Source organism: Neoarius graeffei, chromosome 23 (assembly GCF_027579695.1).
Source record: "Neoarius graeffei isolate fNeoGra1 chromosome 23, fNeoGra1.pri, whole genome shotgun sequence".
NCBI lineage: Eukaryota > Metazoa > Chordata > Actinopteri > Siluriformes > Ariidae > Neoarius > Neoarius graeffei.
In genome coordinates, this window is record NC_083591.1 from 41,138,200 (window position 1) to 41,161,955 (window position 23,756).

Below are 23,756 nucleotides of genomic sequence, written 5' to 3' on the forward strand. Positions count from 1 at the left end.
CATGATGCCTCAATGACACCTTAGATGAGCTGGTCATCAGAATTCTGATTCTGATCCAGGAGAGGATAAATATCTCTCGTACATTTCTGATTCCTTTCCTCTTCCGTGTTTGAGATCTCCAATCATGGCAGAAGAGCAGAGCTCTACGCACCACGGGAGAGCGCATACTTAAATGATTAGCCTACTTAAATTATTATTATTATTAGGTCTACATGCTGCCATTTCAACATTCCGAATTCAGAAACAAGGTAAATAATAACGAACGTGAGCTGTAGATATTTATGCTCAAATCCACTCAAAGTAGGGGGCGGGGCACCATCACGCTGTGTCAAGACAAGAACTTTCCTGAGAAGTAACGCGAACGTCTGCATCATGCGGGATTTGCAGGCGGGAGCGGGACAAAATATGGCGGGAGCAGGACTGAAAATCATAATTCTTTGCGGGAGTGGGCGGGAGCGGGACTGCACAATGCGGGTGCGGACGGGAGCGGGACTGAAAAATCCGACCCGCGCAGACCTCTAGATTCAAGTCCCAGCCTGATGGGATGATGTCGTTTTTGAGCGGCCGTCAATTGTGCAATAAATACAGGATTTATCCTGTATGATGAAATCTATAACTTCCCCGAGGTCAGCATATTGTCTACGTTTGAGCCCGTGCTTTTTGAGCAGCCGAATTAAGTGTCTCTTACTCAGAATTACTCCATGTCTAACTGCAGGTGGTTTAAGGATATCATTATAATTCATTCCTAGATTAAAATAAAACGAAATCAGATCGAACTTGTCCATATTTGCGGCTGAAGCTACTGATGCCAGAAAGTCAACAGTCTCAGTGTTGAAATGACTAACACTTCTCGTGGCCACGCGTTATTAATTCGTGGCCACCTAATAATCCTCTCGTTCCCACGCATTAAACAAGTCGTGACCACGGAATAGGATCTCGTTCCCACGCGTTATTAACGCGTGGCCACGGAATATTTTCAAGCACAAAGGAACTCCTAATGCTGGATTATAATGGTGATCTTGAAGGCAGATTTTGAACAGTCAGATTTCCATTAGTAGTTTGCACCAAGGCTTTTCAGTTTAACATTATATAATAGCAACTGATTATTTTCATGATTTAATGGTTTATGTTCTTAAATAAGAAGTTATGTTCCGAAGAATGATTTTCTATATAAAGAGTTTGAAGACTTGTGCATTATTAAATGAATAATTTACAGGCAAAATGTAAATTAAACTAATAATAGAGTTAACTGTTAAATAATTTGAATCATTTAAAGTATATATTAAATGGACACTGTCACACACTGTTAGACCTGTCGTTGCACTGAAAACATTGTAAGCATAACAAGGAATAAAAGTTTGAAAAAAATGGATAAAATGATAATTGAGATTTTTATTTAAATGTACATGTATAAAGAGTAAGGATAAAAGTATTAATATACAATATAAAGTTTTAAAGAAAATAGCAGGAGCCAGTCAACAATCAAGTTAACAGCAGTAATTAACTACAGTCTTAAATAAATGAAAGAAACGCATTTTCAGTGAAGTGAAATTTAGTGTTGATTCTAAGGTGCGTTAAGATATTAGACTGTGTACAGAAAGTTTAAAGCTTTTATATGAAGTTGTACTACAGCAGGCCAGTAAAGCAGGATTACAGGGATAGATGCACAAGGACAACAAACATGCAGATGCCTCCCAACACCAGTTACCTGAAACATAAAATTTCATGCATTTATTACCTGTACTTAAGAATTCTGATTCTGAATTATATATTTTATATGTTGAAAATCTAAAAATGCCAATTTAGTTGTCATTTGAGCATATAACTGAAACAAATAGTCTGAAATGGAATTAGCCATTCTCTGAAACGGAATTTAATGTTTTTTGAAATGGAAAATAGGAGGCTCTAATGGCCCTTTTCCACTACCCTTTTTCAGCTCACTTCAGCCCGACACGGCTCGCGTTTCGACTACCTTAGAGCAGCACGACTCGGCTCGCTTCAGCCCTGCTTAGCACCCAAAACCCGCACGGTTTTGGAGTAGGGCTGAAGCGAGCCAAACCGAGCCAAGTGGGGCTAGGGGCGTGAGGAGACACTCCCCTGTGCACTGATTGGTGAGGAGGAGTGTCCTCACATGCCCCGCGAGCACGCTGGGATCTGTAAACACCGTAAACCCGGAAGAAGAAGAATTACGAATTACGAGAATTTCTGAAGCCTTATGCGCCTCGCCTCATCTATACGCTCTTGCCAGTATCTGTTGGCGTTGTCGGTGACAACAAGCCACAGCACCAAGACCAGCAACACTAACGACTCCATGTTTGTTGTTTACTATCCGGGTCGTGAGACTACCGCTTAAAAGCTCACTGATGTCACTGTTTGCGCCGCCTAACGACATCACGTGACGTCCACCCACTTTCGCTAACTCCACCCAATGTGTCCACCCACTTCCAGCCAGCACGGTTCAGCGCAGTTGTAGTCGAAATGCAACTCCAACAGCCCCACTCAGCTCGACTCAGCACGGCACGGCTCAGCTCGACTCAGCACGGCATGGCTCAGCCCAACTCAGCCGCGTTGGTAGTGGAAAAGCGGCATAAGAAGGGTGCTCAGATACCCCGGTTCCAGGGCTGGTTCGGGGCCAGTGCTGGTGCTGGTTCACAACTCGTTCAACTTGCGAGCCAGCCGAGAACCAGTTTGCTTTTCCATAGCTTGCGGTGCTAAGGGAAGCCATGTCATTACGTCGCTGTATACGTCAGTTACGTCGTTGTATATGTCATTACGTCGCTGTATACGTCAGTTACGTCGCTACGTTTGCATAAACCTTGGCGCGAATATCGAAGCAAAAACAACACGGAAGAAGCAGCAGTGGCAACAACAATAATAATAATGGATGACTTCGCGTTTGTACAGCTGCTGCTTCTCGTCGCTTAAAAATGGCGATCTTTCGCGGTCTTGTTATTGTTGTTGGTCTTAACAACTCCGCCCTCCCCCGCTGACGTAAGCGGTTCTTTCCTCTGGCCCAGCAGAGAGTTGGTGCTAGCCTGGAACGGGTTTTTCTGGCCCCAGAGCCAATTCTTTGTCAGTGGAAACAGAAAACCCAGTTCCAAACTAAGCACTGGCCCCGAACCAGACCCGGAACTGCTTTGGTGGAAAAGGGGCAAGAGAGTGCAGACCTGACTACTTGTGTATCCCAGAGGATTACTGGTGCATCCTATTTCTACACTGACTGTTTTGTGACTATTGAACTTTTCTGCAATCTACTGGCATTGTTGAGCTCCGACTTCAAGGCCAAATGCCGTGTCTCACAATGTTGAAACTAAATTCGTGGATCTGCTCCAAACCTTAATGGGTTCTTCCTTGGTCCGTGGTACACCCTTTCACCAAGTTTCATGGAAATTGTGTCTATGTTTTGCGCAATCCTGGTTCCTGGCAGACAGACAAACTGCACCGAAAACATAACCTCATTGGTGGAGGTAACCATTGCTTCCTAGCTAGCAGGGGAATATGCTCCGAATTTGGATTTTCCATTGTGGTAATCCATTGGCAATCCTCAGATGTCATCCTCATTACAGGTCCCTTAAGGACCGTTTCAGATTTCCACAGTTGAGCTAGCTAGCTATTGAGATTATGTGGGTGAGAATATTGATTGATTTGGTTATTTGTCTTCAGACTGATATTCTTTACTAATATCCTTTTGCTGCAAAGCTGTTATTTAATTTGGCACAGTATTTTATGGAGTCCTCTCCGCTGTCTGGCATTTCGTCTATAGAGCTTGTCTATAGAGAACCAGTTTGTCAGAACTGCTTCTATGAGCAAGGGGTAATATGCAAAAGTGTTTAGGTTTTTTTTTTTTTTTTTGGTCCTATTTGGGGGGGGTTTGTTGACTTGGATGATGGTGCTGTTTGTGCTGTGGTCTCCTCAGCCAGTGGAACCATTTCTCTCGTAACCAGATGGACTGGGACCATCACCACACTGTACGGTCCAAATTCAGCTGACTATTGGCACAGATTGTGGGATTGTATGAGACTCGGCACAAAGGCAGCACTTGGTCAATTGTTTATTTGCAGGCAGGAAATGTTTGGCCTTGTACTGTGATTTATTGAGCTTTATACGGATTTATGCTTGGATGCTTGTAGTTTGTCCAAATGGGTACAAAACATGCATGTGTCCTTGAATTAATTTAATTCACTACCACCTTTTCATGTGTGAAGTGTGTGTGTGGGTTGGGTGGGTTTTTTTTGGGGGGGCCCTTTAATATTAAAACTGTCAAATGTAATAAAAAAAAAAAAAGCGAACATCTGCATTAAGTAATCAGTTCATTTGATTTCCATGTGGGAACCAGATACTTGTTGTTGTTGATAGATGGTTGATAGGAGCATAATATCTGGACACATAATTGCAGTGTTGGTTGGGCTTACAATTATATATTTTCTCATTAATGCCTCTCTCATGGCTTATTTTCTCCATTGCAGCGATCTGCTGATGGGTCCAGCGCAGAGGATGGGGAAGGTACGTCTGCTTAATTTTCTCTCTCAAGCCACATTTAGAGTTGGTTAGTACATTGTGTTACAAGCAATTATTCTGGCTTTTCAGAAACATTGATGAGGGACGTGCCAAATGTTATCAACGGTTTGTTCAAAGGGTGATGTTAAAGAAGTGGATAAATTCTCCACCACTCCGGTCAAATTGGCCATGCAGAGTACAAACGGAGTGTGTAGAAATCTGAGATGAGTTCCTGTTTGAGATCATAGACCGTATGTTCAAAATGAAGTTCCCTTCTTGAGCTTATTTCAGATATAAGAAATGTAGGAAATCTAGGTGGACCAACGATAACCGTAAGCATGGCACTGGGTTGAATGGTTTGGTTTAGCAGTCTAGTAGATAGACCCTGATATCACACTGCAGAATTTAAGCTGTTCGTTTTACCTTTGGTAATTGCAATGGTGGCCTGGCTTCGTACCTCGAGGGTCCCTGAGCTCAGGTTACTGTCTGTGTGGAATTTTGTTCCCTCTGGGTTCCCTGGTTTCCTCCTACCTCCCAAAAACATGCTTCTAAGTGGATTGGTGATTTCCAGTTGCCCCTTGGTGTGAATGTGTCTCGGGGATGAACTGGTGTCCCAACTGGGTGCATGCTCCAGATCTCCTGGGTCCCAAGCAGAAGATTAATGAATTAGTAAATAGCATTTTCACATGACAAAAGTATCAGTACAAGTCCTATTTTGTGAACTACTCCACTGATCAGCTAGTTAGGGACAGATCGTACAAACCAACCTGATTTAAGTTATGCATGCATCTTAACATGGTGCCAAAAAGTGAAATGTAATGTTATAAGCATTCTGGATTATAGTGGGTTTGTCTTGTCTTTTAGACTCAGACAGGGAGGATGAATACTGTCCTCCAGTGAAGAGAGAGAGAACCTCGTCCTTAACACAGTTCCCACCTGCACATTCAGGTAACGCAGCAACTGTAACATCGCTCAGATGAGCTCGTGATGTAATTTGATGTTTTGCTCCTGTACTCGGGTCTGACAGTGTTAATGTGTATTTATGTAAACGTCATGCTAATGCAAATATTGTTCTGTCGGTGAGGAGCAGCTCAATTCTTTGTTCTGTTTCTACAAGGTTCTTGGCCCTTCAGATGTGTGTTATTCTGATGTGACTTCAGCTCAGTGCTATCTGTCAGAAGTGTTAGCTCATTGTGATGTCCTACTCTCACTGTCTCTTCGTGTGTGTGTGTGTGTGTGTGTGTGTCTCTCCTGCTGCAGTTTCCAAGAATAATGTGTTTATGCCATCAAGTTTCTGTCAGTCTCCAACAGGCAACTCAGACTCAGAACCAGGTAAGACAGCATGTGAAGATATTTTTCCCATGTTACTCGGACTAGCTAATGCAAGTCAGTAGGTATAGACTGTTTTTGCTCTATTTTAATCTTATTCAAGATCAGTATGAAGTGATAGAAATTTTAATTGACTTTGCAGTTATATAATTGAGTTTCCTGTTAGTTTCACAGTGCCATACAACCCCAATTCCAAAGAAGTTGGGATGCTGCGTAAACTGTTTTATAAAAAAAAAAGAATGCGGTAATTTGCAAATCATGGAAACTCTATATTTCATTGAAATTGGTACAAAGACAACATATCAAATGTTAAAACTGAGATTTTTTTTGAAAAATATGTGCTCATTTTGAATTTGATGTCAGCAATACGTTTCAAAAAAGTTGGGACAGGTGTATGTTTACCACTGTGTTGCATCACCTCTACTTTTAACAACACTCTGTAAACGTTTGGGAACTGAGGAGACCAATTGCTGTAGTTTTGAAAGAGAAATGTTGTCCCATTCTTGCCTGATTATACAATTTCAGTTGCTCAACAGTTCGGGGTCTCCTTTGTCATATTTTGTGCTTCGTAATGTACCAAATGTTTTAAATGGGAGACAGGTCTGGACTGCAGGCAGGCCAGTTCAGCACCCGGACTCTTTTTTTGCTACAGAGCCGTGCAGTTTTATTATGTGCAGAAAGCAGTTTGGTATTGTCTTGCTGAAAGAAGGAAGGCCTTCCCTAAAAAAGATTTTGTCTGAATGGCAGCATATTGCTCTGAACCGTGTATCTATCATTCAGCATTAATGGTGTCTTCCCAGATGTACAAACTACCCATGTCATGTGTACGAATGCACTCTCATACCATCACAGATGCTGGCTTTTGAACTGTGCACTGATAACAAGCCGGATCCTCTTTAGCCTGGAGGACGTGGTGTCCATGATTTCTAAAAAGACTTTCTATTTTGATTTGTCAGACCTCGGGACAATTTTCCACTTCGCCTCAGTCCCATCATAAAAGAGCTCGGGCCCAGAGAAGGTGGAGGTGTTTCTGGATATTGATTATATCTGGTTTTAACTTGCATTTGTGGATGCAGTAATGAACTGTTTTCACAGACGATGGTTTTCTGAAGTGTTCCTGAGCCCATACAGTGATTTCCACTACAGACACGTGTCTGCTTTTAATGCAGTGTCTCCTGAGGGTCTGAAGATCACAGGCAACCAATGTCAGTTTTCAGCCTTGTCTCTTGCATACAGAGATTTCTCCAGATTCTCTGAATCTTTTAATGATGATATGTACCATAGATGCCAGTTTAGCACCCGGACTCTCTTACTATGGAGCCATGCAGTTTCAGTATGTGCAGAAAGTGGTTTGGTATTGCCTTGCTGAAAGAAGGAAGGCCTTCTCTGAAAAAGATGATGCCTGGATGGCAGCATATTGCTCTGAAATGTGTATATATCCTTCAGCATTAATGATCCCTTCCCAGATGTACAAGTTACCCATGTCATGTGCACTAATGCACCCTCATACCATCACAGATACTGGCTTTTATTTCTGACAGACTCGGCCTCTCTGGCATGCCCTTTTTTATACCCAATCATATTACTGACCTGTTGCCAATTAACCTAATTAATGGGGGGGGGGGGGGGTTGTTTTTTTTTTTTTTTTGCATCACACAACTTTTTCAGTCTTTTGTTGCCCTGTCCCAACTCTTCTGAAATGTGTTGCTGACATCAAATTCAAAATGAGCATATATTTTTCAAAAAAACAAAAACATTTCTGTTTCAACATTTGATATGTCGTCTTTGTACTATTTTCAATTAAATACAGGGTTTCCATGATTTGCAAGTTATTGCATTTTTTTTTTTTAAACAGTTTACACAGCATCCCACCTTTTTTGAAATTGGAGTTGTATGATGAAATTATTTTGAAATACGCACACCATATTTGTTCTGCTTTGGAGAGGAATCAGTGCTTCTCATGAAATGTACTCATTTTAGAGCAATGTCAGATGCAACACTTATCAACGACCTGTGTATGGCATGCTATAATGAAAACCAAAACCTTTTCACATCACTTATTCCGTATACCAGGCATGTCCAAAGTCCGGCCCAAGGACCAATTGCGGCCCGTGTTCAAATTTCCACCGGCCCGCAGCCTCTGTAATGAAATCAATAATAATATAAAATACACACGTACAAAAAAAGCTATTTTATATTTCACCAGAAGATCACAGCAGACCTGTGGCCGCACTCTCGCCGCGTGACCCTTGTGTGAACCTTTCCAGCCCATTTCTAAAATGGCGACTATAACTTAAAAAAAGGAAGATTGACAGCGAGGGCCGCCGCTTCCGGGACAAGTAGAAATTGGAGTATTTTTTTCACTGACATACGAAACAACTGTCTGCCTAATTTGCCAAGAGACTGTCGCTGTTTATCAAGAAATTCAGTATCGAGGCACTACCAGACGAAACGTGCTAACTCAACATGGCTCGACATACTTGTGCGAGAAGACATTCTCGGTTATAAACCTTAACAAGAACCGCGTGAGGACAAGACTAGGTGACTCTCACCTGCGTGACATCTTGCGCATCAAAACCACTGTCTTTGAGCCAGACCTGGCCTATTTACTGCAGTCGAGATCTCAGTATCACCCTTAACATTAGTGCAGGCAAGTTATTTGTTTAGTCTTCTGAGGTGAATAAATTCTAAAATCTCAGTGAATTGATTTGATTTTTTTTTTTGTGATGATCAAAACCACAGTTTTGAATATGCACGGAGTCTTTTCAATCCGTATATGATTTGTTCTTTCGTTTTTCAATTGACAATTAAACCGGGTCTCGTAAACCCGACAAATTAAATATTAAATCCAAATTCGTTCCAGCAGCACGTTTTTCCATTACGTATTTTTGATCCGAGTCTAAAATTTAAATAATGAAAAACGCGGCCTTTTTCGTTTTTGATATCCGACTTAAAATCAAATAACATTTTCGTTTTTGGATTTTTGATTGTCAATTGAAAAACAAAACAACAAATGATATACGGATTGAAAAGACTCCGTGCATATTCAAAACTGTGGTTTTGATCATCACAAAAAAATCAATTCACTGAGATTTTAGAATTTATTCACCTCAGAAGACTAAACAAATGACTTTTCTATGGCCCTCAGTGTTTTGTACTTCTGAATAAGATAACTGTTGGTGTTATTTTCCTGTTCACATGTTTTGAATTTAGAAGTTTACAGTGAGCATTTAACAGTGAATAATGTGTAATGTTTCAAATGAACCTAGATATGTTTAATCTCCCCGAAAAGTTTTTTTTTTTCCTGTCAGACTTCATTTTATGTAGTCTTCAAATATGAAAGGCAGAGTGATTTTGGTAAAAACTTGTTTAGATTTATTTGTGTTCTATGTGAAGAAATGAAAAGTATGCCATTTGCAATAAAAAATTTCATTAAATAGTTCATTTGCATTTAATGTTAATGGTTCAAAGAATGTCCCCACACATTTTCATCTCACCAAATCTGGCCCTCTTTGCAAAAAGTTTGGACACCCCTGCTGTATACTAAGAATACAACCAGCAAGGATTTGACAAAATGCGATGTAATCCACTTGGATATATTGTATGTAACTGGGTTCTGCCTCACATGAGCCAAAACTAAACGGCAAGTGCTTCACTGCGTCCTCCACATAGTATTATAGTCTCATTTTAATCACATGTCATAAGCGAATATAAACAATGCAAGCACAATGCCAGGATTAATTTCCTGTATCTGTTCCATCCAGCCAGCTTTTTATTTTTACACACTGATATTTCTGGCTGTCTTTGTAATTGAGGCAGCATGTTGTATGTAAAAAGACATTTTGAAGTTTGTGACAGTCCAAAAAAAGAAGCAAACTGATGTTCCATAGCAGCCAGACACATCTGTTCTGCAGAACTGACTGACTAATACATTTTGACATGACTCCTTGTTGATTGCATTTTCCTACGCTGCAATTCAATGAAATGCTTAACATTTATTTTAGTCTCTTTTGATGCTTTTTCTTTTTGTATGCTGCACGTGTTGTATTTCCTATTTTCTGCTGATTGTGCAAGATGTCTTTGCAGTATTTTTCCTTACTAAGCTAGTTTTATGCAGGAAAAGGCAATATCAGATTGCTATTTTGAAATTATCTCAAACACTTGTCAGGGCAATACTCATGTTTATTATCTTAGTTGTGACATGATTGCTCAGATTTGTACACGACCCAGAAATCGTTTATTGGTGAAGTAGGGAGGAAAATGCAAGAAGTGTTCTAGTTCTGTGGCTTCTCTGAGCAAACAGGCAGAACCAAATTATGCCTGGTTACCATTTTCGAGAGCGCAGGAATGTACTAAAGTAGGTTTCTAGCTCCAAAGGCTGTCCTTTTTATTTATTTATTTATTTATTTATTTATTTAATATAATGGAATTGACTAGGAAGCAGTAAAACTGTGATCGTTTGTAAGACAAACATGGTCTAACGCTGTCTTTTTGGTTTCTTTGCTGCTCTGACCCTTTTAGAGGAAAAGCCAGTTGGATTTCGGTTGAAACCTCCAACTCTGATCCATGGGCAAGCGCCGAGTGCAGGTAAGACTTGGTCATGTTTAAGTCAATTAACAGGAAGGGGTGTATTCGTAAAGGTTTCATGTCGATCGTGGGGGTATTTCAGTGCTGGTGGTGATATTCACCACACAAGTAATACAATACCACCATGGATTGAATTTGCACAGTTCTCAGTGAAGATGTACTGCATATATCATCCAAGAGTCACGTTTTAGAATAACACAGGCTCATACTGCTATTACCAGTTCATTTCGTAGTATTGGTGATGGGATTTTTCTTCACTGAATATCGACAGCGATTGGCCAAGGTCTGCGTGCTAAACTAATAAATGAAACTTTACTGCATGATGTGCTTCAAAATTAAAGACATTTAAAAAAAAAAAAAAAGGATGAAAATAAGCGTCACTGGTTTCATACCGCATGGGGACAAAAATCAAAATGCTTATGTGTGAGATCCTTTTTTTTTCCTTCTCATTTTCATTTTGTCTACACTACAGCAAAGACTGCCACATAAAGACTATGTAGATTGATAAGCTAATTAAATACAAATCCTGCCATTAATACACGATATAGATTTGCCAAGTGTGAGCATTGAGGTGTTTTGTTTTTCATGTACAAAATCAGTGACCTATTTATTTATGAAATTTTGTGTTTAGATTTTGCTTGAGTTTATATCGCATTTCCTCTTCGGTTTGGAAGTAGGAAAAAATGTCTGATTTAATTAGCTTGACCTCAGATTGAGAATATGAGAAGCGATTGGCACATTTGCATTTAGTACTTTGTGCTACCTCCATTTGCCAACATAAGAGCACTGAGTCTCCAATACTGCTCGATGAGAATACATCCAGAATACAGTGTTTTGCTGCCAAAAAGCTGTTTTCTTTTCCTGATTTGAACAGTTGCTTTGTGGTTAAATGTAAGAAAAGGCTTGCCCAGGGTGCCAATAATTCTGGAACTGAATGTGTATTAGTAGAATAACATAAATTGGGTATGCATTACATGATGCACAAATTCCGTGTGTATGTACTGTATGTATATTTTTATATTATATATTTTATATCTAATAAAGCAAATCTATTTATTATTGTGTCCCAGTACCTTTTGACAAGTTGTCATTATAATCATCTATGGCTGCTTTTGAATAATAATAATAATAAAAGGCTTCTCTTGTAGATTCCCAGCATTGGCTGGCTCTTGTAGGATGTTTGGTTTCCATTCCAATCCATTAGTAGGCTGTTTTTCAGGTGTACCCAGTCAGAAACCCAAGGAACAGCAGCGCAGCGTCCTGAGACCTGCGGTCCTGCAGGCTCCGCCCACCAAGACCCTCCCTGAGCCCAGCAAGAGCAGTGAGTGTACACACACGCACAACCAGCCTGCTGTTTCTCCATGTCCTTTACTCCCATACACCATATAGACCTCTTGCAGTCACGTGACCGAATCCCGGCTGGAATGTAAACAGCCGCCATCTTGTCGGTCAACAACACAGCTGAATATTGTTGCACTCGTATACAAAATGGATCAATTTCAACCGACGGACTGCACGGCTCATTTTTCTAATGAACAGATAACTAGATATATGTCTAAAATAAACGACCTACAGATTAGTGACCCTTATCGATTACCGGATGTAGTTTTCACGACCGTGTCAGTGGATATTGAACTGCCAGAGGTGGAATACCCAGACATGTATAATTACCTCATTAACTTTCCTTCGCTGTTCAGTGGTGAAGCACTGCATGCTTATAAATCTCTGGACAGTTATCTTTACAGAAATTCAGGATTTGTTAACCCCCCCTCAGATGTGGCGTCTTGTAAACAAGAAAATAACAATCCTCATTGGACGGGTAAGTCACTTAAGTATTGAGTACTAGTACTGATACCACATGGATATACTGGAATAAATACATGGCGAACCTGAGATGAAATGGTCACTGCACAGGCGCCAGTGATCGTTCTTTCCAGTCGATACCCATGCCTTGTTGTTGTTGTTTGGATCGGCCCGGCTAATAGCAGCAATCCACTTTGCACGCCTGTCAGGGTCCCGTGGCAGCCTATGAAACTTTCTTCCCGATTTCTGACCTCTCCTGTTGTGGCATTTATATGCCATACAACTCTCCGGCATTGTGGCACGGTAATATTTGCAGATTTGGGCGAAAAACAACGAAAGTCAGTGTCGGTAAATTGCGATGGCGGAAATATGGCGTTTGACCGACAAGATGGCGTCTGTTTACAATCTGGATCGGCTGTGACGTCACATGCAAGTGGACTATTCAGCTCTTCAGTGCTGTCTGTTTTTATTAGATTCATTGTAAAAGCTTTTTGGGAGGAGAAAAAAGATCACGAGGTGACAGTTCTCTCAAAGTAACCTTCCACAAAGTGCGATCGCTTGCAGAACATTCAGTGCTTTTGTTACACCTTGTAGGTTATTGTTCACTGTAGGTCTGAATGATTACATCTGCCTCAGTATTATATGATACACCGTGTATTGCTTTGTCATTGCAGCCCAAGGAAGAACATCGGGACTGTGGTGGCCATATAAAGTGTCTGATCATGTTAAATTAGCAATGACGGGCCATTTTTTTTAAAAAAGTAGCTGTCACTGTGTTGTGCAAGGTATTAAATTAAAGAGCGTGGAGATCTGAATTGAAAACTTAAGTTTGTAAATATGTCTTTAAAAAAAAAAAGTTATGAACGTTTGAAAATCCAGCATTTTTATAAAATTTCCATTTCTGTCCGTTGCCCCAGTCACAAACCAGCCATCATTTTCCATTCATGAAGAGAAAAATGCTGTCTGTTTTTATTAGATTCATTGTAAAAGCTTTTTGGGAGGAGAAAAAAGATCACAGTGGGGCAGCACGGTGTGGTGTAGCGGTTAGCACGGTCGCCTCACAGCAAGAAGGTTCTGGGTTCGAACCCAGCGGCCGGCGAGGGCCTTTCTGTGTGGAGTTTGCATGTTCTCCCCGTGTCTGCATGGGTTTCTTCCGGGTGCTCTGGTTTCCTCCACAGTCCAAAGACGTGCAGTTAGGTTAACATGGGGCGGCCTTGGGCTGAAGTGCCCTTGAGCAAGGTACCAACCCCCAACTGCTCCCCAGGCGGTGTGCGTGTTCACTGCTTCAGATGGGTTAAATGCAGAGGATGAATTTCACTGTACTTGAAGTGTGCATGTGACAAAGGTTTCTTTCTTTCTTCAAAAAAAAAAACCCTCAGTCAGAAATTAATAGACCAAAAAGCCAAAAATAAACAGATTTAGAATTTTGAGTATCAGGATAAGAATTGCAGATAAAGGCTGCTTCTTGTACGTCACAATTATGCACCTAGAAAGATTAAAAGTAATGCATCGATGAAATTGGTCCATCCTTTGTGTTTAAACATAAAAGCCAGAATTTACCGGGTATGTCCACTTTAAATTGTGGACACCGAGCATGACTACTGATGGTGGGGCTCGAATGCGCTGTGTATAAGAGGGTCAAACTTTTTGTTAATTCTCTTCAAAACAGTATTACTGATTTATTTATACACCACCTCATTTTTTTTCCTCCATGAAATAAATATTAGGAAAATCATTGATTTTTAGGAAGGATGCAACATTTACAAATTGTGAACACCGAGCATGACTAATGACGGTGGGGCTCGTATGCGCTGTGTATAAGAGGGTCAAACTTTTTGTTAATTCTCTTCAAAACAGTATCACTATTTGTACACCACCTCATTTTTTTTTTCTCCATGAGATAAATATTAGGAAAATCATTGATTAATTTTTAGGAAGGATACAACATTTTCCTCAGTGATCTGATCTTTCCCAGGCACTAGACAGGAAAGTGTCCAGATTTTATTGGAAAAATCAAGTCAGCATGAGAGATTCAATCACTAGGTGGGAATCACGAGTTTCAAGCTGATTTGAACCAACAGTGAGCGAGCTGGATGCAACAACAAACCACACGGACTGGTGACGAATATCACTAAAAAAGCCAAGATGGTGGCGCCCGTGAATTTGGTGTATTCCATTACGCAATGTTAAACACTTAAAGTAAAAGCTCATCACAGTGCCGCACAAAATTAACAATATATTCTGTAAATGTTGTTTATTCTTAAATTGACACTAGTTTTATGTAAACACTTTATGTAAAAACATGCTGTCCTCCCATACAGATGTATGGGAGGTTCATCAGTGCAGTGGCGTGCTGTTGAGCCTAGTTAAATACAAGTTGTTGGACATGATTGACTGTGGCATCAAGCTTTCATGCTATAAAAGTGGCATGGAGTATTTTTAATAAAAAACACGTTTTAGTTAGGGCAGCACGGTGGTGTAGTGGTTAGCACTGTCGCCTCACAGCAAGAAGGTCCGGGTTCGAGCCCTGTGGCCGGCGAGGGCCTTTCTGTGCGGAGTTTGCATGTTCTCCCCGTGTCCGTGTGGGTTTCCTCCGGGTGCTCCGGTTTCCCCCACAGTCCAAAGACATGCAGGTTAGGTTAACTGGTGACTCTAAATTGACCGTAGGTGTGAATGTGAGTGTGAATGGTTGTCTGTGTCAGCCCTGTGATGACCTGGCGACTTGTCCAGGGTGTACCCCGCCTTTCGCCCGTAGTCAGCTGGGATAGGCTCCAGCTTGCCTGCGACCCTGTAGAAGGATAAAGCGGCTAGAGATAATGAGATGAGACGTTTTAGTTAGAGACTTGAAGTCTGACCCTCTGGACAGTCGCATTCATTTTTGAGTTGTTATTCTCCATAGAGAAGCAGTATTAGTAAATTATCACCCAAATAAAGTCTGTGATGACCTGACGAGTTGTCCAGGGTGTACCCCACCTCTTGCCCATAGTCGTCTGGGATAGGCTCCAGCTTGCCTGTGACCCTGTACAGAATAAGCGGCTATAGATAATGGACGGATGGATACCCAAATTAAGTTGTATATACAGTATTAACTGGTGACTTTTCCCTTAATAGACTCGAGCTGTGGAACAAATGGAGTGGGCAAGTTTTCAGAGGCAGCTACAGAAGGCCGGGCGATTTTCCTGAACAACACTGAGAGCTCAGACAAATCACCGGTGAGCCTTTTTTTTTTTTTTTTTAACTGCTGTAAAGACTGGAGACCAAAGAAGGAGAGAAAGACCTGTATGTACTAGCTAGGCAGAGAAACAGGGAAGCGAGGGATGTACAGCAGGTAAGAGTGATGAAAGATGTAAATGGAAATGTGCTGACAAACAGAGTGCATTAAGAAGGTGGAAAGAGTACTTTGAGGATTTATTAAATGAGGAGAATCCAAGAGAGAAAAGGTCAGATTCATTGGAGACAGCAAATCAGGAAGCAGAGTAAGGATGAGGTGAGGGCGGCCGTGAAAAGAATGAAGACTGGAAAAGCAGTTGGACCAGATGGTATCCCGATTTGAGACTTGGAGATGTTTGGGTGAGATGGCTGTAGAGTTCCTAATGAGATTAGATTAGATTAAACTTTATTGATCCCTTTGGGTGGGTTCCCTCAGGAAAATTAAGAAAAAAAGCCCTCCTGGTAAATCCGCTGGTTGTTCAGAGCGGAAAGCTCGTCGACCTTATTCGGCAGCGAGTTCACATTCCCCATAATAACGGAGGGAATGCGTGGTTTGTAGCACCGCCGGTTGTCCGCTAGCCTAGCCTGTAGCTTAGCTCCAGCCTTGCAGCCCCTGGGTTTCCTCCTCAGCTCGGCCGGGATGGGGTGTCGTATCCCGGCTCGTCCCATTGTTTTCAGGGCCAGCAGCTCCTCTCTCGAATAAGTGAGAAAACTGGCTCCTGGTTGCGTGTTAAAATTAAATATATCCATGTTATATAGTAAAACACAGTCTTTGTAAGAAGAGCAGAAAAGTAAAAAAAAAAAAAAAGATGGAAAAAGAGGTTTAAAGAGCTAAAAACTACAGACCTACTGGAGAGGCAGCCATCTCACATAGTGCCCGGCTTGTCCTTGTATTAAACAGTTAATTTTAATAAGATCCTAGAGAATGAGAAAATGCCAAATGAATGGAGAAAGAGTGCGCTAGTCCCAATATACAAGAATAAGGGAGATGTACAGAGCTGCAGTAATTACAGAGGAATAAAATTGATGAGCCACACCATGAAGTTATGGGAAAGGGTATTGGAGGCGAGATTGAGAAGAGAGGTAGCAATCTGTGAACAGCAGTGCGGGTTTATGCCAAGGAAGAGCACGTTGGATGCAGTTTTTGCTTTAAGAATGTTAATGGAGAAGTACAGAGAAAGCCAGAGAAAGCTACACTGTGTGTTTGTAGACCTGAAGAAGGCATACGATGGAGTGCCGAGAGATGAGTCATGGTACTGTATGAGAAAGAGTAGAGTGAATGAGAAGTATATCAGAGTGGTGCAAGACATGTATGAGAACAGTGAAACAGCAGTGAGGTGTGCAGTTGGAACGACTGAATGGTTCAAGGTGAAGGTGGGACTCCATCAAGGATCTGCTTTGAGTCCTTTCTTGTTTGCCATAGTGATGGATAGCTCGACAGACGAAGCGAGGCAAGAGTCACCATGGAACATGATGTTTGCGGATGATATTGTGATATGTGGTGAAAGTAGAAAGGAGGTTGAGTTGGGTTTGGAGAGATGGAGGGATGCATTGGAACGAAGAGGAATGAAGGTGAGCAGTAGCAAAACAGAATACATGTGCATCACTGAGAATGGGGATGAGAGTGTAGTGAAGATGCAAGGAGTAGACGTAAAGAAAGTTGGTGAATTCAAGGGTCAACTGTGCAGGAAAATGGGGGCTGCGATAGTGAGGTGAGAAAGCGAGTGCAGGCAGGGTGGAGCAGTTGGAGAAGGATTTCGGGAGTCATTTGTGATAGGAAAGTCCCAGCAAAAGTGAAAGGTAAGATGTATAAGACAGTAGTGAGACCAGCTGTGATGTATGGATTGGAGACCGTACCCTTAACGAAGAGACAGGAGGCAAAGTTGGAGGTGGCGGAGTTGAGGATGTTAAGGTTTGTGATGGGAGTGACGAGATTGGACAGGATAAGGAACGAGCACATCAGAGGGACAGCAGATGTGGAGAGCTTGGGAATTAAGCTAAGAGAGATGAGACTGAGATGGTTTGGGCACATCCTGAGAAGAGATGCAGAGCATGTTGGAAGGAGAATGTTGAGGATGGAGCTGCCAGGCAAACGAAAACGAGGAAGGCCAAAGAGGAGATACATGGATGTGGTAAGAGAGGACATGAAAGTGGTAGGTGTGGTAGAGAAGGATGCGGAAGACGGAGCAATGGAGACGAAAGATCCGCTGTGGCGACCCCTAATCGGGAGCAGCCAAAAGAAGGAGGAAAAGCTCAACACACTGGCTCATAAACACACACACGCACACGTTTTCACTTGTCAAATAAATTGCTTAAACTGCTCGTGACTCACAGTATCTAACAATTCTATTGTTTTTGCTGTCTGTTTGTTTTTTCCTTGCATCATTGTTTTGTAAAATTCTGTTTCTGAAATGTAACTTTCTTGCAGAAGAAAGACAAGGAAGGAGGAGAGGATGACTTTGGAAAGACGGAGGAGAACACACAAAAGAAGGATGTTGTGGTTGACCCAGGTTTTGTATTTGGGCAGAATATCAAAGATCGAGCAAAGGTCAGTGAGGACTTGTGGACACTGGTGAAGTAACAAACCCGTATGATTTTATGCAGAATTTTTTTTTTTTTTTTTAATTTAATTTTCTCGGCAGTTGGACGAGAACAGCGCAGTCAGTGAATCTAAAGATGCCACACAGGACTCTCAGTCTGGGAGTACTAATTACTTCCTGCAGTATATGGGCACTTCAAGGTGACTCCTGCCTATCTGTTTGTCTTTATGCCTTTGGGGTGGTTTTTGGTTTTTCACATTCTGATTTAAATAGCGGTTTCTCAGTAATTGTCTAATTCTGATCATGTTTGGCTTCCCAGCTCTCTGAATGCCACGAACAACACAGACAAAGGAGCCAAGTTTGTGTTTGGCCAGAACATGTCTGAGAGAGTGCTGGTAGGATGAATGTACTACTGCAAAAATGTTGGCAACACTTAGTGGTTCTTGCTTCTAAATGTTACAAAAACAAAGAATCGAAATGCTGTAGCTTTTAGAGCAGCTTGACATGAGTGAATCTGAGGATCGTGTGTATGTGTGTGTGTTTCAGAGTCCTCCAAAAGGCGGTGAATCAGCAGCAGAGGGCTGTAAAGACACAGCTTCAGCATCAGAACCCTCGTCACAGGAGACCACCCCAGAAAAGAGTGAGTGCTCTTGGCTTTCATATTAGCTATATTAAAAAAAAAAAGACACATATTGTAATCGGGGACGGCTGGTCATGGCAGCATTTCAGTTCCATAAACATTAGAGATGCACCGATTGCAAAATTCTTGGCCGATACCGATTTCCGGTTTTTGAGGGGGTCTGACCTGCCAAAACCGGTTTTACCGATACCGATTTTCTATCTAAGAAATCATTATAATCATACAATAGACACCATGTTTACTTGGCTTGAGAATAAAACATCAAAAATAAGATATAGTGAGTTTCAACAGTGCCCCCTGAGCAGATTTATTTAGAACACTGACCATAACATTCAGTCCAGTTTACAGGTCAATATAGGAAAAAAACTAAAATATTAAGACAAACAAAAGATAAAGTGCACCATGCACACTTGAAAACTGGTTCTCTAAGTAAATCACATTTTAGGCCTTTTATTTCTTTTCACATAATAAGTGCAGGATTTAATATAGGCCTAGGATAAAAAAAATAAAGTGCACCACATGCTCTTGTCAATTGAAACTGGTTCTCATAACATTTTTAACATTTGCATTTGACCTCTCTTGACATCTCTAAATAAAAAAATAACATTGAAATTAACAGGTAGCTTTAAGTTGTGAACAAAGTGCTCTGTCCCACCCCCAGTGCAATCACTCAACCATCAATGGCAGGTTCTTCTTCACAAACAGCAGCATTTCTGCCTTCTCCCCAGAAAGCCTGTTTCTTTTCTCATCAAGGACATTACTAGCCAAGCTAAACAAGCGCTCACTATCAATACTTGTGCATGGAGCAGAGAGGTATGCTTGGGCAAGCGGGGCAAGTGCAGGGTAGTGTGTTTTGTTTTCACGCCAGTATTTTAGTACATCATTTACAGTTTCATCCTCAGATCTCTTGATGGGCAGCTCTGAGAGGTAACGCTGTAACTGAACAGATGCAGGGCGGCCTAGCAGGTGTTCCTCCTCATTGCTAGCATTCTCCATCAGTATCTCATCATGCACAGAAAGCAGTAGGCTTGCCCTTTTGGTTGGAGGTGCGATGGCAGGTTCCTCAGGAGGCTGATCAGGTGTGGGTCTGATGGCACTGGTGTCCACTCTGTCCAGCATGTTCAGAAGTACCCTTTTCACTTCATTTTTTGTTTCTGCTGAGAAGTAGCAAGTTTTGTATCTGTATCAACAGACAAAAGGATTTTTATATTACACAGACACATCAGCCAGACATAAACATAAATATTGTGCACTCTGTACATAGGCTACTGTACATAAGCAGGCATTAAAATGGCAACAAAAAATATGTTTTGACAAATAAAGGCTTTCTATTATTTTCTACTGGGCTAATAAACATCCTTAGTAGTAAGTTGTTACTTGCCTAGGATCCATAGCAGTGGCCACAAGGTACAGTGGATTCTTCTCGATGTCTGCAAACCGTCTCTGGACCGCTTCCAACAGCGTGGCCTTGGCAGTGCCCACACCACGGTCGGTGTCTGCTGCTCTCCCCAAAAGGCGCTTCAGTGCAGTGATTTCAGGGATGACGGACGAGGCGGTGGCTGACGAGGAGCTAATTGTCTTTGTGAGTTCCTCAAAAGGTTGAAGGATGCTCAACACATTCTCAATTAACTCCCACTGGTGTGTGGTGAATATTGTCGGCAGCTCGTGTTCTGTTGCGTATAAGCTCAAGGCGCGTTTTTGTTCCAACAGCGACTGCAACATGTAAAACGTGCTGTTCCAACGTGTCGGAACGTCTTGTTGCAAGCGTTTCTTGGGTTGACCCAACTCCTCCTGGATAACGTGGAGTTTCGAGTAGGCTAGCGGTGAGTGTTTGAAGTGCGTGACTATTCTCCTGCCTGTTGCCACGGCGTCGGTGATTGCGCGTTGAGATTGCAGTCCCTCATTCACCGCTAGCTGGAGTGTATGTGCCATGCACGGGAGACTGGCGAAGTTGCAGTCATCCAGTGCCTTGGTCATATTCCGAGCGTTGTCACGCAACACGACATGAACCCTCTTCTTGTCGATGTTCCACTCTGCCATCATTTTTTCAAATTTGGCTCGTAAATTGTCCGCAGTGTGGGAACCAGGGCATTCTTCACAGTATAGCAGGACTTGATGTAGCTCAAATTCATCATCCAGCCATTGAGCGGTCAGACTCAACATTGACATTAAGCTCACGTTAGAAGTCCAAATGTCCGTCGTGAAACTGATCGGAGATTTGGTGGCGTTGAGTAGCTTGCGTATATGGCTTGAAACCTTCTCAAACAACTCTGGCAGCGCTGTATCAGAAAAGTATCGCCTACTTGGTAATTTGTACCGTGGACTCAGGTGTTTAATCAGGTTGACGAAGCCTTTATCCTGCACTACGCTGAACGGCTGGTCGTCCAGTGCCATGTACTCCATTATTTTTCGAGTGGTGGCATTAGACTTCTCAACACTCGTGTCGAACATAGGGGCGACGGTGGGGTGTTGTTGCTGTGACTCAGGTACATCCCTCTTAGTCTTAGCACTAGCAGCCGTGTCTTCTTTATACTTGCTAAACAAGCATGGGTGTTTCTTTTCCAAGTGGCGTCTTAAGTTGGTTGTTCCATAAGTCTTAGGCGTTGATCCTCCACGGCTTACTTTAGACTTACAAGCATTACACATAGCCTGTTTCGGTTCGTCCTGGCACACGGTAAAATATGTCCAGATCAACGACATCTTTGTTTTGCTTTGGTTCAGTTTTGAGCCGTCCGCGTTGAGCTGCTGCGCATGCGTGTCAGCGTGACCGGCCAAAAACCGGAAATGACGACAGTGACCGGCCGGTCACCGATTGGGCCGATTGGATAGAAAACCGGCCTTTTTGATCGGCGGCCGATTGACCGGTGCATCTCTAATAAACATGCCAATGTGTCTTTGCGAAAAGCTGCACTTGCGGTTAGCCCTAATGCATGCCACATCTGCCGGGGGACAAGTATATCATCAAGTGTATAACTTGACATGACTGTAACTGATGGGCTACATGAATCTACAGTCTGGGCTAGAAAGAAATCAGCCGTAGCCTCTACTTCATACCATTTTGTGTGTTTTTATTTGCAGCAAATGGCAGTGCTGTTCTTGGTTCCACAAAAAGTCAGTGTTCGTACAGGTCCTTAAAGTCCATAAAAGTCCTAAAAAAATGAATTTGTAAAATTAAGTACTTAATTATCCATAAAATTGATGAAAATCTGTTAAAGTCAATAAAAGTCCTTAAAAATCAGGGTTTTTTTTCCGTCTCCCTTCTAATAACACATTTTTAATTTCCGAAAACGCTGTTCCCGCTGCCCCGATTCGCGCAAACGACCCTGTTTCACAGGCGAACTGCACTAGCGGTCAGGGGCTGAACAAAGTGTATAGTGGCGACCCCTGGTGTCTGCTTTTGAGAATAGCCCGGAACCACGTGGCGCTGTTCGGGATCAGTCCCGAACAGGGTCACGTGACTACTTCATATCAGCTCGGTCGCCCGCCATTGATGCGTATTAATGGAAACATGGATTAACAAAACATACGACTTTCAATCTGTCTATAACATGTATAGAAACATGCAGACTCATTAGAGAATTTATTCCATAACATAAGAATAGCAAGGGGGGGGGGTTCTGGGCCACCCTGTGTCAATTTAATACTTTTAGTTTCAATTGTTCCTGAACAAAATGAAAATCTTGTGAAATAAATTTTACTCTAAATGGAATGTTCTTTATATTTTTTATTTTTAGCCACTAACCATTTCCTCACCCACCGTTGAGGTTTTCTTAAAATCGTTTTAAATATCAGACATATCAGGAATTGCTGCACTTGTTGCAAGATTTGGTCAAGAAAAGTCCTTTAAGAGTCATAAAGAAAACAAGCAGACGAAGTGTGGGAAAACAAGCAAGTGATTTGTTACAATAGGCAATTTCACACCAGTGATATTCAGTTTTGGTCATTGGGTCCTTAAAAAAATGAAAATTGGTCCTTAAAAGTCATTAAAAAAGAAGCCTGAAAAACTGTGGGAACCCTGAGTCAGAAATAATCCACTTAGCCATTTGCTAGCGGTGAATAAGATGATGCGAATGTTGAAAACCTGAGCCTTATTTTGATTTATTCTTCTTGAAAGAGAGGGAGGGCTCAGCTCATGTATACCTTGACTAAAATACTGATTTAATACTCAATACTATGGGTTTTGATTTGACTAAAAGGATCTTAATAGGACAACAATGTGCATTCCCTCACTCTACTCCTATTCAAGGTGCATCTGAATACTGTGTGTGTCCAGATCACAACGTGACCGAATCTCTAGAGGAATCGGCAGCAGCGTACACCAAAGCCACGGCCAAGAAGTGCATTTTGGAGAAAGTGGAGGTCCGCACTGGTGAGGAAGCAGAGAGCAACGTGCTGCAGGTAAACTGCTACTTTCGTTTTGACGCAGAAAACCCCGTACTCATGTTTGTGAATGTTCAGAGTATGTGGAAATGTACTTGATTTTGTTTCTGTCAGTTGAAGTCAGCTTTCACTTCCTGAAAAGCAGCAGTTATGGATTTAGGCCAAAAAAGAAATTAAAAAAATCAAATTGCTGGCTTGTCAGCACCTGTGTGAATAGCAGCTTTTAGTTTAAAATATGGATTTATATCTTTCTCTTGTCCCGTCTTTGATCGACAGATGCAGTGCAAGCTGTTCGTGTTTGATAAGCCAGCTCAGTCGTGGATCGAGAGAGGTCGAGGGCTACTGAGACTCAACGACATGGCCTCTACCGACGATGGCACACTACAGTCCAGGCTAGGTCGGAGCGTCAGTGTTTTTGTAGCTTTGATTAAAAGCAGATGCAAGTTTTGGATTTTTGAATATGAGAAATGCATTTTCTCATCCTGTAAGACCTGAACGTATTCTTCCTCCACTTTTTGTTACAGTGATGCGCACCCAGGGCAGTCTGCGGCTGATTCTGAACACTAAGCTGTGGGCTCAGATGCAGGTGGACAAGGCCAGCGAGAAGAGCGTCCGCATTACTGCCATGGACACAGAGGACCAGGGAGTGAAGGTCTTCCTCATATCGGTATGCTCAGCACCTGTGTTTCGGTCACTGCTCCAAGAGAAGCAAGTCGATGGTCAATCAGTCAATGTTCTTTAATTAAATAGGACAAATATACATATTTTAC

At 41.9% G+C, this 23,756-nt stretch overlaps 1 protein-coding gene across 5 annotated transcripts in view; it reads left to right on the forward strand.

The window, feature by feature from the left end:
- Positions 1–23,756, forward strand: part of ranbp3b (RAN binding protein 3b) — a 71,477-nt gene that overhangs the window by 36,447 nt on the left and 11,274 nt on the right. The window contains exons 3-15 of one of the 5 annotated variants that reach the window (XM_060906181.1): positions 4,467–4,503; positions 5,362–5,445; positions 5,758–5,829; positions 10,348–10,413; positions 11,621–11,734; positions 15,328–15,428; positions 17,858–17,974; positions 18,069–18,166; positions 18,286–18,361; positions 18,513–18,606; positions 22,853–23,004; positions 23,263–23,383; positions 23,511–23,653. In XM_060906181.1, the coding sequence (XP_060762164.1) occupies positions 4,467–4,503; positions 5,362–5,445; positions 5,758–5,829; positions 10,348–10,413; positions 11,621–11,734; positions 15,328–15,428; positions 17,858–17,974; positions 18,069–18,166; positions 18,286–18,361; positions 18,513–18,606; positions 22,853–23,004; positions 23,263–23,383; positions 23,511–23,653 (1,275 nt within the window). Of the gene's footprint in view, positions 1–4,466; positions 4,504–5,361; positions 5,446–5,757; positions 5,830–10,347; positions 10,414–11,620; positions 11,735–15,327; positions 15,429–17,854; positions 17,975–18,068; positions 18,167–18,285; positions 18,362–18,512; positions 18,607–22,852; positions 23,005–23,262; positions 23,384–23,510; positions 23,654–23,756 lie in introns of all 5 variants that reach the window. The other 4 variants (XM_060906180.1, XM_060906182.1, XM_060906183.1 and 1 more) reach the window with 4 other exon arrangements.